The 13256-nt window shown below is 40.6% G+C and overlaps 1 protein-coding gene across 6 annotated transcripts in view; it reads right to left on the bottom strand.

Annotated features, from left to right (window-relative positions):
- The window catches only part of PPEF1 (protein phosphatase with EF-hand domain 1), a 114351-nt gene that overhangs the window by 49618 nt on the left and 51477 nt on the right, over window positions 1-13256 (bottom strand). For 5 of the 6 annotated variants that reach the window (XM_044936616.1, XM_044936618.1, XM_044936620.1 and 2 more), the window contains 2 exons: window positions 10843-10957; window positions 5855-5901 (listed from right to left, as the gene is read on the bottom strand). In XM_044936616.1, the coding sequence (XP_044792551.1) occupies window positions 5855-5901; window positions 10843-10957 (162 nt within the window). The remainder of the gene's footprint in view (window positions 1-5854; window positions 5902-10842; window positions 10958-13256) is intronic. The other variant, XM_044936619.1, reaches the window with a different exon arrangement.

The following is a 13256-nucleotide window of genomic DNA, read 5'->3' as shown; positions in this document are numbered from 1 at the left end:
GTTTAACAAACTAACTTTCCAATACTTCGTCTAAAATTTCCAGCTTTCTATTCAATGAGGAAAAATGTCTTGTAATTTTAGCAAGGCTAAAGTTCTGAATGAAGAATTCCAAATTGGTCACTTGAATTAAGTGAGAGTGCTGATTAAAATTAACCTTTTCAGGAAATAAAGTCTAAAAATAGGACCTAGCTAACGCCAGTGGAAACAGTGACAGATTTTATTTTCTTGAGCTCCAAAATCACTATGGATGGTGACTGTAGCCATGAAATTAAAAGACGCTTACCCCTTGGAAGAAAAGCTATGACAAATCTAGACAGCATATTAAAAAGCAGAGACATCACTTTGCCAACAAAGGTCAGTATAGTCAAAGCTATGGTTTTTCCAGTAGTCATGTACGGATGTGAGAGCTGGATCATAAAGAAGGCTGAATGCCAAAGAATTGATGCTTTTGAACTGTGATGTTGGAGAAGACTCTTGAGAGTCCCTTGGACTGCAAGGAGATCCAACCAGTCCATCCTAAAGGAAATCAACCCTGAATATTCATTAGAAGGATATATACTGAAGCTCCAATACTATGGCCACCTGACGTGAAGAGCTGACTCACTGCTAAAGACCTTGATGCTAGGAAAGATTGAGGGCAGGAGAAGGGGGTGACAGAGGATGAGATGGTTGGATGGCATCACTGACTCAATGGAGATGAGTTTGAGCAAACTCCGGAGTTAGTGAAGGACAAGGAAGCCTGGCATGCTACAGTCCATGGGGTTGCAAAGAGTCAGACACAACTTAGCGACTGAACAACAACTAATGCCATGTAAATCTGTTCACTTGATGATATCCAAAGCCATATAAAGTTGAGATACTCTTTTAGTAAAGGTGTGTCATGGTTAATCATATGGCACTCCAAGGAATTCCTTAAAAACCTAGATAGGATTGTGAGCTGAAACTGTCTAGCTTGGTCTTAAGGTGCTAAATGATACAATTTGTAAGGATAACCAAATATTAAAGAAACTAAAATGTCAAAACAAAAACGATCACTTGTACAAATTCCATCATTTATTGCAGCACACCACAAAAAGGGTGTGGGATTAATCTTTTCTGATTCTTCAAAACTTTCCTTCATGATTAGGCAGTTACTAAATTACAAAAACTCTTTGAAGGGACTGTCTTAATGTCACCTTATCCAGAAAGTCTCCCACGACTTAGGTGCCCCTCCAATGTGCTCCCTTGGAAACATGCATACCCCAATTATAACATGTCCTACCCTGAACTATCTTGTCTTTTTATTGGTTGACCTACCCCACTAAACTGTGATGCCTTTGGGGCCAAAAGCTGCATCTTAGTCATACTGTATCACCAACATAGCAGAGTATCTCATTTATAATAGGTATTTAATAAATATATGTGAAATGAAATTTATACTCATCTTTGTCTCTTCCCACAGTTTTTTACACAGGGCTTTGAACACTGTAGGGACTGGATAAAAGTTTACTGAATGAATAAATTAGTGGACAGATGCACTTCTGCATATGATCAGTTGTAACAAATAGAAGTCTTAAACTGAACCAGTCATTTGGATGAAAAGAGTAATATGGCAAGGCATCTCAGCGACCCTACATTGTAACTCTCCCTCTCAGGCTATGCCCTGGGTTGGCCTTGGACCAGCCCCAGCCCTGCAGCATACTCACTCTATACTATAAAAAAGAAATGATGAGGGAGAAACTGTCTAGCAAAACACCAACTGAAAGATGAATTACAATTATGCCTTAATTCAAAGCCTGAGTTTTTCCTGGTTTCTCTTTTAGGTTGATGGAAAGAAAAAAGTTAGAGTACAGTATAAGCTTTGGCCACTTATAGCTTAAAAAATCTCCCACGGGATATAGTTTCCAAACTATTCCCTAAAATTCAAGTTCAACCAGAACTTAAATAAACCAATTTTAATTAATTAATAATAAAGTACTTTTAATAAATTAAATAATAAGTTAAATAAGGATGAGTTAAAGCCTGGTCACTAGCTGCTTCTAGAAAGAAGAGAGTGAGCCCATGGCTTACACTGAGGTGCCTTAATCCTGTGTGCTCCCATGAATGAACCAGAGGAGAGCGTCACATGCGGGCATTACCTATCACTGGGCTTTAACACATTGCTGATGCACTGAGTAACAAGAACCAGTCACCATCACAGAAACTCTACCTTTTCCTGAAGCAATCAAGTGACTGCTGTGGTCCCAGTGAGCGTTTGCTGTAATCCCCGTGCAGGCAAGCTCTGCATCTGATGCCACGAGAGAAACCCACCACTCTCTACCTCTCTCCTCATTTTTAAGGTGTTTTTCCTTTCCTCCTCATCTGCTTTCCTGGCCTATTACTCTTCCCTCACCTGATCTTTCTTTTTTTCATGCTCTCTCATCTTCTTGTACCTAAGAACCAACAACACTCCTCATACTGCAGCACTGCTCAAACGAATTTGCCAGATCAATGAAGTTTATTCCTTTAAAAGCTAAAATACATTTTTAAATTACTTAACCATTCTGGCTAAGAGTTCTGAAAATGGGCCATTTGGTCTCTCTACTTCTTAACAGAGTGTACACCATAGAACCTCAAACTTTCTTGACCATGCAGGTTCATCAATCTAAGCATCCCCTCAGGCACATCCCCTCAGAAGGGCTCAGGATGGAGCTCTTCCCGACACACACAGCCCCATAACACTTAATGTTACTGCTTCATTTCTACCTCATTTTGATAGTTTTAGATCTCCTCGAACTGTAAGAAAGAATTTTACTTTTCATCGTTCTCATTCTATCTCACTTTTCCTTTCCCCTCTCACTCCCTAATCTGTGGCAGCGTGGGTAACCAGACAGGCAAACTTACAGGAATAATGTGTCAGATAAGGTTTTGCAGATACATGGTCATTGGGCATTGAGGAAGGGCCTAGAGCTCGTCCTGTGAGTAAAGTTCATTGGATTTCTGACAGTGATTTCAAGAGTTCAGAGACCCTTTTTACTTAATTCTGGACTTGGGACCATAGAAGTGATAATAAGACGGGAGTCTGTTCTTTGGACAGGTGGCTATCACTGTCCTTTGTATTCAGGTAGAAACGTTGTACCCAGAACAATTTCTGTTCATGGTTTTAGGCCCACTCTACTTGTGTGATCTATCACCCTTACTCATTTAAACTTTGGCTAAAAAGTAAGACAGAAAAGGCAAATTGCTGACTGTCACAAGTTACAGATCACCATACAGCATAGCTTCTTGAGATGCGTCTGTGTCCTGCCCATTCCTTCCTTGGCCTCTAACTTAGCACACTCCTTACCCAGAAGCTAAGTGTCTCACCATCCTCGCAAGGCCACCAGGTCACTCTCCCTTCTCAGACACCATTAATTGCATCATCTTTTCAGTTTCTTAAGATGGAAGCCTGCTGTCATCAATGGCTCTCCCCTTAGTTGTCTTTTTTAAACCAGGCAATTTCAAGATTCTGGTGCATGTAGTTTATTCCATGTCCAAGGTACATTTTATCTGCTCCTCACTCAAGTCTGTTAAAATTCTAACTCATGGCTCTACTTTCCAAATATCTTATTTCCAGACATTTCTCTCACCTCCCTCTACTCAAATCTATCCCAAATAACAGAGCTTTACTCTTTCATCACTGGGCTCTCAATCTCCACTTCCTGAACACCATCATTGGTTAACTCTCAAAATATTTCTTGTTTTCATGTGAATGCTATAATTTCACCTTAAGTCCTTTTTATAGTACTTCTTACCACCCACCTCCTCCTGTTCAGTCTTTACATTAGAACTTTCCAGTTTTATATATTCCATTTAGTTTTGCCAATGGAATTAAAGAAACATTCTCTTCTCGTGTCTGTCTACTCCAGTGTCCCTTCTCTGATCACACCTTAGTATCTTCAACTACCTCTTGAGAAATTTTCTTTTCTAATTGCCTAGGAAGTCACTTTTCCCATTTAATTTACTCAACTATTTTCCCTTTTCTGTATTTCCCCCAAACCTCCAGAGAAATAATTATCAGATATTTTGCTGTGGTTATTACCCACATGCCTCCACCCTTCCTCCATCCTCAGACTGTAATCGTCAAAAATAACAAGACTGCACTTCTGAACATTTATATGGTGCTATGTGTAGATTTAAACAAATCCCATTCCTCAAACTGTGTAAATGAACTCCCTTATGCCTTCAACTCATTCAGCAAGACATCCCTCTGGGAAATCTGGGCCTCCCTTAGGAACGGTGCTGGACTCCTGACTCCTGCAGGCCTCTGGAAGGAAAGGACCCATTCCTCCCCAGGATGGAGACCTCGGGGTCAGGAGCTGGAGAGGGTTCACCTGCTCCATAGGGCCACCAACAGACCAACACTTTGCCAGTCTTGGATAAAAGCCTCTCGTCCTTCTAGGCTCTGACTAAACTTCCTCTCCTGTTTTTATCTCTCAGGCCTGTGGCCAACTCACTCACCACACCTGCTATTCACATGCTTGATCTCCTCATCTCTAATATTCTTTCACTCACTTCAACCACCGACATTCTGGACTCCACCTTGGACCCATTTATCTCCTAGGACTATACCCCTTGCAACTTCTCAACCATCCTACTTCCTGGGTCTTCACCCCAGTAAGCCTGCTCCCTGATAAATATATATACACACACATGGGCTTCCCAGGTGGCACAGTGGCAAAGAATCTGCCTGCCAATGCAGGAGACACAAGAGACTCAGGTTCGATCCCTGGGTCAGGAAGATCCCCTGGAGTAGGAAATGGCAACCCACTCCAGTTTTCTTGCTTAGAAAATTCCTTGGACAGAGGAGCCTGGCTAGCTACAGTTCATGGGGTCACAAAGAGTCAGACATGACTGAGCAACTGAATACACACACACACACAAATACACGTACATACGTATATACATAAACATATACATATGAATCACTTTTATGTACACCTGAAATCAATATTGTAAACCAACTATATTTCAATAATATTTTTTAAAAAAAAGAATATTGCAGGCAAAAAAGGGTCATGGAGGTAATGTGGCTTACTCAAGCTTTTACAGTCCTCAAAGAGTAAAACTGATTCCCCGTCATAATAATCAGACTATATTTTCTTTCAGGCTATTTGAGATACCTATGCTGTGACCAATTATTTGACATGCTATCTTGTGGGGAAGACGTTCTGATCAAAAAGAAAGATGAAGGGGGTACCACTCTAAAGGTAGAAGTTACCTCAGGATCAATTTTCTACATCTAATCATCCCATAAGCAAATATTTAGGTTGCAGTGCTAGCTCAGAGAGAGAAATGAATTCAATCAAAGAGATGCACAGACACTCCATGCCAGCCAAGCTGCTTTGTGCCCTCTGTGCAGGCTTCCACAAACAACACTCAAACGAAAAGGAGTCACAGCATTGGAAGAGCAGCTGAGCCCAGCAATGGTGAATCAGGGTGGAGAAGAGAGCAGTTTGGAACTTTCTATGGGGGACTCCTTTCATGCACAATTAGTGTGCACTGGAGAAGACTGCTGTGGCCTGCTCACTTCTGAACAAAATAACAATAAAATAAAAAACCGCTCCCCTCTCCATCCTGTGCCATCTACACATTTACAAAGTAATAAAGAACATAAATACCATCAGGCACAAATCCTAATGGATCTACAGATAATACTAATATTAAACAGATACTCAAATCTTTAACTCTTTTTGTGGGGAAAAAAACCAACAAAACTTTCAACTTCTTGAATAAAAAATATCCTATTACATCTGTATTTGTACATATCCCTAATAAAACTAATACTGTTATCTGCTGTAGTCCTGCCTTCCCCCAACAAAAATGTAAATAAATATTTAGCAAAGCAATAATTTACCTTATAGAAGATCAGAAAAAGGTCATCTAGCTTCCCATGCAAATCACCTGAAAATGAAATGAAAAATATCAGTATTCAGGAGGAAACAAGAAAATGCCCTTTGTACAAAAGAATTTAAAACCTGAATTACTGCTGATACATGCCAAGCATTCTCAGGGCATTGGGTTGTTATCCTAAGATGATATTAATTCAACAGACGGTTTGTTTCCATAGCACCCTGTGGAAACTTCATCCCTTTTCCTATAGGGGGCAACATCCAATGTCACGATTTCCTATTCATTCCTGCCATTTATGCTGTGCTTAGCTGACTCTGCCAAGTGCCAGACTAAGGGTTTACATGAACTATCTTGTTCAATCCTAAAACCACTAGTCAAGTATGGATGTGAGAATTGGACTACAAAGAAAGCTGAGCGCCAAAGAATTGATGATTTTGAACTGTGGTGTTGGAGAAGACTCTTGAGAGTCCTGTGGACTGCAAGGAGATCAAACCAGTCAATCTTAAAAGAAATCAGCCCTGAATATTCATTGGAAGGACTGATGTTGAAGCTGAAACTCCAATACTTTGGCCACCTGATGTGAAGAACCAACTCATTGGAAAAGACCCTGATGCTGGGAAAGATTGAAGGTGGGAAGAGAAGGGGACGACAGAGGATGAGATGGTTGGATGGCATCACCGACTCGATTGACATGAGTTTGAGCAAGTTCTGGGACATGGTGAAGGATAGGGAAGCCTGGCGTGCTGCAGTCCATGGGGTTGCAAAGAGTCGGACACGACTGAGCGACTGAACTGAACTGATAACCACTCTATGAGATGGGTATTGTTTTCACCATATTCATTTTACAAATGAGGCTCAGAATAGTTAAATAACTTACAAAGTTGTCCAGCTACCAATTAGCAGAGCTGGAATTCAAACTCAACTTTATCTCACTTCAAAACTGTACTGTACTCTACTGCCTACACTAGGAGAATCTCTAGAAGAACAGCAATATTACTTATTTATCATTAAACCCCTAAATGCCTCCTATAGTACCTGCTGCATAGTAGGCATTCAATAATTAAATTCAATTGCTAAATGCACAGCTTTTTAAAGCCATGTTTTCAAGAACATGCAGTAGAATCTGAAACTTAAAAATTCTGAGTAGATATCTGACATTCTCTTAATGAGACTATTAGAAAAAATAAAAATGAAAGCATTGCTTTATAAAACTCAAGAAATTATGTAACTATATGAAGCCATTAATTTAAAAACAAGAGCAAATATGTGAATATTCAAAAGTCATATTTGGATAACTATTTCTAGGTAAATATTTGTCTTTCATAAGCTCTGATCATAAACTTTTATTCCTTATATCCAACTTTATTACCAAATGTAATTTAATTTAGGAATACTTTTCCCCAGTTGCTACATTCCCCAAATGCTACAAACAAAATTAACCAAACATATACAAGAGGTAAGTCTAATTATTATGGCAGTAACAAAATAAAAATACAACATCACCAGCACTTATTTATAAAATGACTACAATATTAATATTAAGCAAGGAGATCAAACCAGTCGATCTTAAAGGAAATCAATCCTGAATATTCATTGGAAGGACTGATGCTAAAGCTGAAGCTCCAATCCTTTGGCCACCTGATGCAAAGAGCTGACTCACTGGAAAAGACTCTGATGCTGGGAGAGATTGAGAGTGGGAGAAGGGGACGACAGAGAATGAGATGGTTGGATGGCATCACCGACTTAATGGACATGAGTTTGACCAAGCTCCAGGAGTTGGTGATGGATAGGAAGTCCTGGCATGCTGCAATCCATGGGGTCGCAGAGTTGGACATGACTAAGCAACTGAACTCAACTCATTTACATATTGTCTAGGGCTGCTTTTGAGCTACTAGGGCAGAGCCGAGTAGTTGGCCACAGAGACCATATGGTTTACAAAACCAAAATGTTTATCATCCTGTTCCTTAAAGAAGAGCTTGTCAAGCCCTCATCTAGAACAACATCTCTCATGGTTAAAGTCACCCGTGTTAAAGATCTTGGCTAAAACGTACTCATATGGCCAAAAGTAAGCACTTCATATGGGCTACGGTAGAAGAAAGTTCTGGAGAGCTGTTTTTGACACCTTGATACTGTTTCTTGCTGGGTAACCTAGAAAAGGACCCACCACTTTGAGCTCATCAAAGTGAGATATGATGATCTTCTCATCAGCAAAGTGAGGATAATACAAACTTCTCCACCAACCTCGGGGACATAGGGAGATGATGGATGCAAAGGTGCTCCACAGATCATGAGGAGCTACAGGAATGTCCAGAGGGGTTGCTGCTGCTGTTCTTAATGTTCAGTACTATGTGCTGTTGCCACTGGATCCTACAGAGACCCTGGAACTTTTCCGTGATCAGCAAGGCAAGGATAGCACTGGTCACTGGGAGATTTACCAGTCGGCAAAAGCCATTTCTGGAGCTTTCAGCAATATGGAAACCAAGAGATTCACTGGCTTCATCTTTAGGAGCTTTCAAAATTGTGTCAAATAGAAAAATGTAGTTTGGAAAAAATGTGACTTTTAAATTGTTTCCAATTTCACATTAGGAGCTTTGAATAGCTCCTATTTAAGGAGAGCAGCCTTAAAATGGGACTGCAGAGATGAGTGGTTCTTAGTTCAAGGCAGATCCCAAGGATCCCCAGTATCCCAGGTCTCTGGGAGATAGTGAGGAACAGGGAAGCCTGACGTGCTGCAGTCCATGGGGTCACAAAGAGTAGGACATGACTTAGCGACTGAACAACAACAAGAATATTAAGAGCGTATTAATACTACTGCATACTTAAATCTCATTGCTCTCACTCCAAATCTAAGGAAATAAAAATGGAAGAACTTTACTTATTAGTTAAATATATATTTTTAATTATTTTGTTTTCCTAATTCTCTTCAGGATGACTTGTCTTTCAAAGCTTTGGGTAGTCAGAAGTGTTGTAGCTAGCAAGCTAATAAATGAATTGGTTTCAGCATATTATGAGTTGAGGTTACAAAGATATAACCAACTTCTAGTTGGACAGCAAAAGATAACACTCAATATATCATGTAAAAGCCACAGAAAGATATTTTCACTGCATATAAAAATATAAGTACATACAGGGTTAACTTTTATACTATAAATGTAGACTAAAACACCTATATTTCATGCACATTAAGAACCATGAACATGTTTAGATGTGCATGTAAAAAAACTGCAGCTGGAAATTAAAATAATGGTAAAGGTTCATCATAATTTCTCTCCCTTTCCTAATACTGTCTTAAACAGAGGATGGTTTTGAAAATGTCACCCCGATTTTAAATTATGGCCAAATTTTTCTAGGTTCAATGGGGCTATTAAAGACAATTTAATGAAATTTCCTATGCTATGGAAATGTATGAGCCTGGATTTTCCTTCTACCAATGTTATGTGGTGTTATGTGGAAAAAGTCTGGAAATATTAATAAATGTCTAAGATGTATCTTTTAAAAAATGCAACTGTCCAATCAACCCATTCCCTAATCCCTGTCTTGTGATGGAAAATGAAACACCAGTCAGAGCAGTGCATAATGGGACTGGGATAGCAGATATGGGACTGGTTCTAACCTGGGATGCAAAAGATCTGAAATTCGGACTCTGCCACTAACCAGCTGAGTGAGCTGGGATGGAGAGAAGGGGACAAGTTATTACATAGAAATGCATGGAAGGCAATACCATTTCTGGGCCTCAATTTTATCTAGAAGAACAAGGGATAGATCAGCTGACCTCTGTAAGAACCATTCAGTCCTTACACTTTGTGATTCTAGAACTTACACGCCCTCTAATTAATTCATGTCTTCTTCTAAATCCTTTTATGCAAAGACAAGTCTCCAATGGCAACTGGAGGTGTACTAGAAACATACAGGAGCAGATCACAGTCTCTGTTTGGCTTATTATATTACACTTTGAGAGCAAATCTTGCCCTGGCTCCACAGGCTTCATTGGCTGGCCTGGCTTCCTGAGCCTCATAACTCCAAATTCTTTATCTGCATGGAAAGTAAAAGCCAATGAGGTCTTCAATAAAAGTTCCCCCTGCTGAGATGCATCATCTGGTAGGCAGAGATGTGGTAGCCTGATCAGGTTGAAACTGAACCATTAAGGACTCATCAAAAGCCTGAGTCCGGGCATGACATGGAGCGTATACTGCTACATCAAGTCTCTGTCTCCACTATCAGATGCTAGAAATGGAAATGGTTGAATTAGATTGTCAAATCCATTCTACCCGCCAGAGTAAAAGAAACATGGGCTAACAAGTGATTTGGAAAATAACAATCACTGTGCTGTAACCTAAAGGCTTAATTAGAAGTTAAGAGAATTGCTGTTCCTTCCACACACTCCATTCTCAGACAGTTGCAAGCATGCTGAGCACCAACTGTGTTGAATTTCAATGTGTACTGCTTCCTGAAGCAATATCCTGCCAGGCTGGCCTATATGATAACAAAATCTCAGCTCTTGTTATTTAGAAGAACAAGGAAAAGATTTCTGGGACATTCTCACTCTTCTAAAAGCTGCAGATACCAGCTGAAAAATCTCAAACAGCAGCCGAGGGAAGAGAAGAGTTTAATCTCCACCCTGCCTTGGGCTTTTCCCTTCCCAGCAGAAGTGGCATGCAGAGGCCCATCTAGAAAAAGCAACATGGAACAAAGATAATGATAGCTAGATGGAGAGCAAAGAACGCTTATTCCACCCATGGGTAGTTTTCTGTATTAAAATGCTGCCTGCCTTTATAAAAAGCTAAGAGTTCTTTAATTTCTCACATAATTAATTCCTGCCAGCTGGTATGCAAAACAAAGACAAGATGGGGAACAGTAGTATCATGATAGATAACTCTATATTAACACTTTTCCCTCAATATAGTCCAATTTACACAGTTTTCAGGTTAGGCCAATGATGTAGAACCAAGAGGCTCCTAAATATTAATCTGGCAACTGGGCTCTGGAACTTACCACAGATTGTTATCTCTTTGGATGGAGATGTGTTTGTATGAGTGAAATTCGGCATTTGCTGCAGGACTTTCTTGGTTTCAAACAGCACCTCTAAGACATAATAAGCATGAAGTATCTGTGAGGGTGAAGAGGAAATAGATATAATGAACTAGGAAGAAAGGCATGAGTGCATAGAAAGCAATGTATTATCCTGGCACAGTATCTGGCACATAATAAGCCCTCACTAGAGATTTGTACAGAGAAGGCAATGGCAACCCACTCCAGTACTCTTGCCTGGAAAATCCCATGGATGGAGAAGCCTGGTGGGCTGCAGTCCATGGGGTTGCTAGGAGTCAGACACGGCTGAGCAACTTCACTTTCACTTTTCACTTTCCTGCATTGGAGAAGGAAATGGCAACCCACTCCAGTGTTCTTGCCTGGAGAATCCCAGGGACGGGGGAGCCTGGTGGGCTGCCGTCTATGGGGTCGCACAGAGTCAGACATGACTGAAGCGACTTAGCAGCAGCAGCAACAGCAGAGATTTGTAAGTTGAATGAACGAATGGTTCCTAGCATGTCTATAGTCTCATGTTCTTAATTGACATCACCCATTCACAAAACATTTCTGATGATTCTTGGTCCTTAGAACCCAAGAGAGGTAACAGGGAAAAAAGGAGACTCCCCTGGCCTAAGAAAGTAGCAGGCAAAAACATAAAGAATAAAAGAAAAGGAGGGAAGAGAGAAGGAGAAAGAAAGAGAGGGAGAGAAAGATTGGACAAGAGGGGCTTCTTTGCATTTCTGTGCGACTTCCTGCCTCCAGGCTGGAAGCTAGGTGGGGGTGCTGGTTTAGGAGATCTCACAAGGCAGCCAGACAAGTCTCAAGGGACTCCTGAGCCAGGTGTCCCTGCTGTGGCTCAGTATTTGGTACACAGATGTGAGGGTACAAGCCAGCAAGCACATTTATATACAAGTCTAAGTGTAAAACATACTGCAAAGTCAAGTAAACAATTTCGATTATCTCCTGTGATGACTATTCATTCCTTGGTCTCCTCCAGTTACAGTGTTGATGACAGCATTGTTTTGGACAGATTTACTGGGTTTTCTCCTCCAGGCTTTTTGGTTTTTTGTTTCATCATTCTCTTTTTTAATTATAAAATATTCCAAATACATAATCCAAAAAATGATGTAGCTGATACAAACTTAGGTTTCTCCAGTGGTCACATATGGATGTGAGAATTGGACTGTGAAGAAAGCTGAGTGCAGAAGAATTGATGCCTTTGAACTGCGGTGTTGGAGAAGACTCTTGAGAGTCCCTTGGACTGCAAGGAGGTCCAACCAGTCCATCCTAAAAGAGATCAGTCCTGGGTGTTCTTTGGAAGGACTGATGCTAAAGCTGAAACTCCAATACTTTGGCCACCTGATGCAAAGAACTGACTCATTGGAAAAGATTCTGATGCTGGGAGGGATTGGGGGCAGGAAGAGAAGGGGACGCCAGAGGATGAGATGGCTGGATGGCATCACTGACTCAATGGATGTGAGTCTGAGTGAACTCCAGGAGTTGGTGATGGACAGGAAGGCCTGGCATGCTGCGATTCATGGGGTCGCAAAGAGTCGGACATGACTGAGTGACTGAACTGAACTGAATACCACTTTATGGTCAGAAATGTTTGTACCTGTATTGTCCAATGCAGTAGAAGCTAGTCACATGGGGCTACTGACCACTTGAAATGGGGCTAGTCAAAACTGAGACATAATATAAGCACAAAATACACACTGGATTTTAAAGATTTAGTATGAAAAAAAAGTAAAATATCTCATTAAAAACTTTTAATATGATTACATATTAAAATGATAATTTTACATGTTGGAATAAATAAAACACATTATTAAAATTAATTTCACTTTTTTCTTTTCACTTTTATAATATTGACTACTGGTGGTTTAGTTGCTAAGTTGTGTCTGACTTGCAACCCCATGGACTGTAGCCTGCCAGGCTCCTCTGTCCATGGGATTCTCCAGGCAAGAATACTGGAGTGGGTTGCCATTTCCTTCTCCAGGGGATCTTCCCGACCCAGGAATCGAACCTGGGTCTCCTGCATTGCAGTCAGATACTTTACCTACTGAGCTATGAGGGAAGCCTAATATTGACTACTAGAAGATTTTAAATATGTATGTGGATCACATTATATTTCTATTGGACAGCACTGACTGGTTTAGATTATTGGAGGCTAAGAGAGGTTGTTATCTACATACTGTTCAGATAATGCTTTAGGTGAGCTTCCTAGATGGCTCAGTGGTAAAGAATCCGCCTGCCAAGCAGGAGATGCGGGGTTTGATTCCTGGGTTGGAAAGATCCCCTGGAGGAGGGCATGGCAACCCACTCCAGTATTCTTGCCTGGAGAATCCCATGGACAGAGGAGCCTGGCAGGCTACAGT

This window comes from Bubalus bubalis, chromosome X, assembly GCF_019923935.1.
Source record: "Bubalus bubalis isolate 160015118507 breed Murrah chromosome X, NDDB_SH_1, whole genome shotgun sequence".
Lineage (NCBI taxonomy): Eukaryota > Metazoa > Chordata > Mammalia > Artiodactyla > Bovidae > Bubalus > Bubalus bubalis.
The sequence above is the reverse complement of the archived record's forward strand: the minus strand, read 5'-3'. Positions and strand labels throughout refer to the sequence as shown.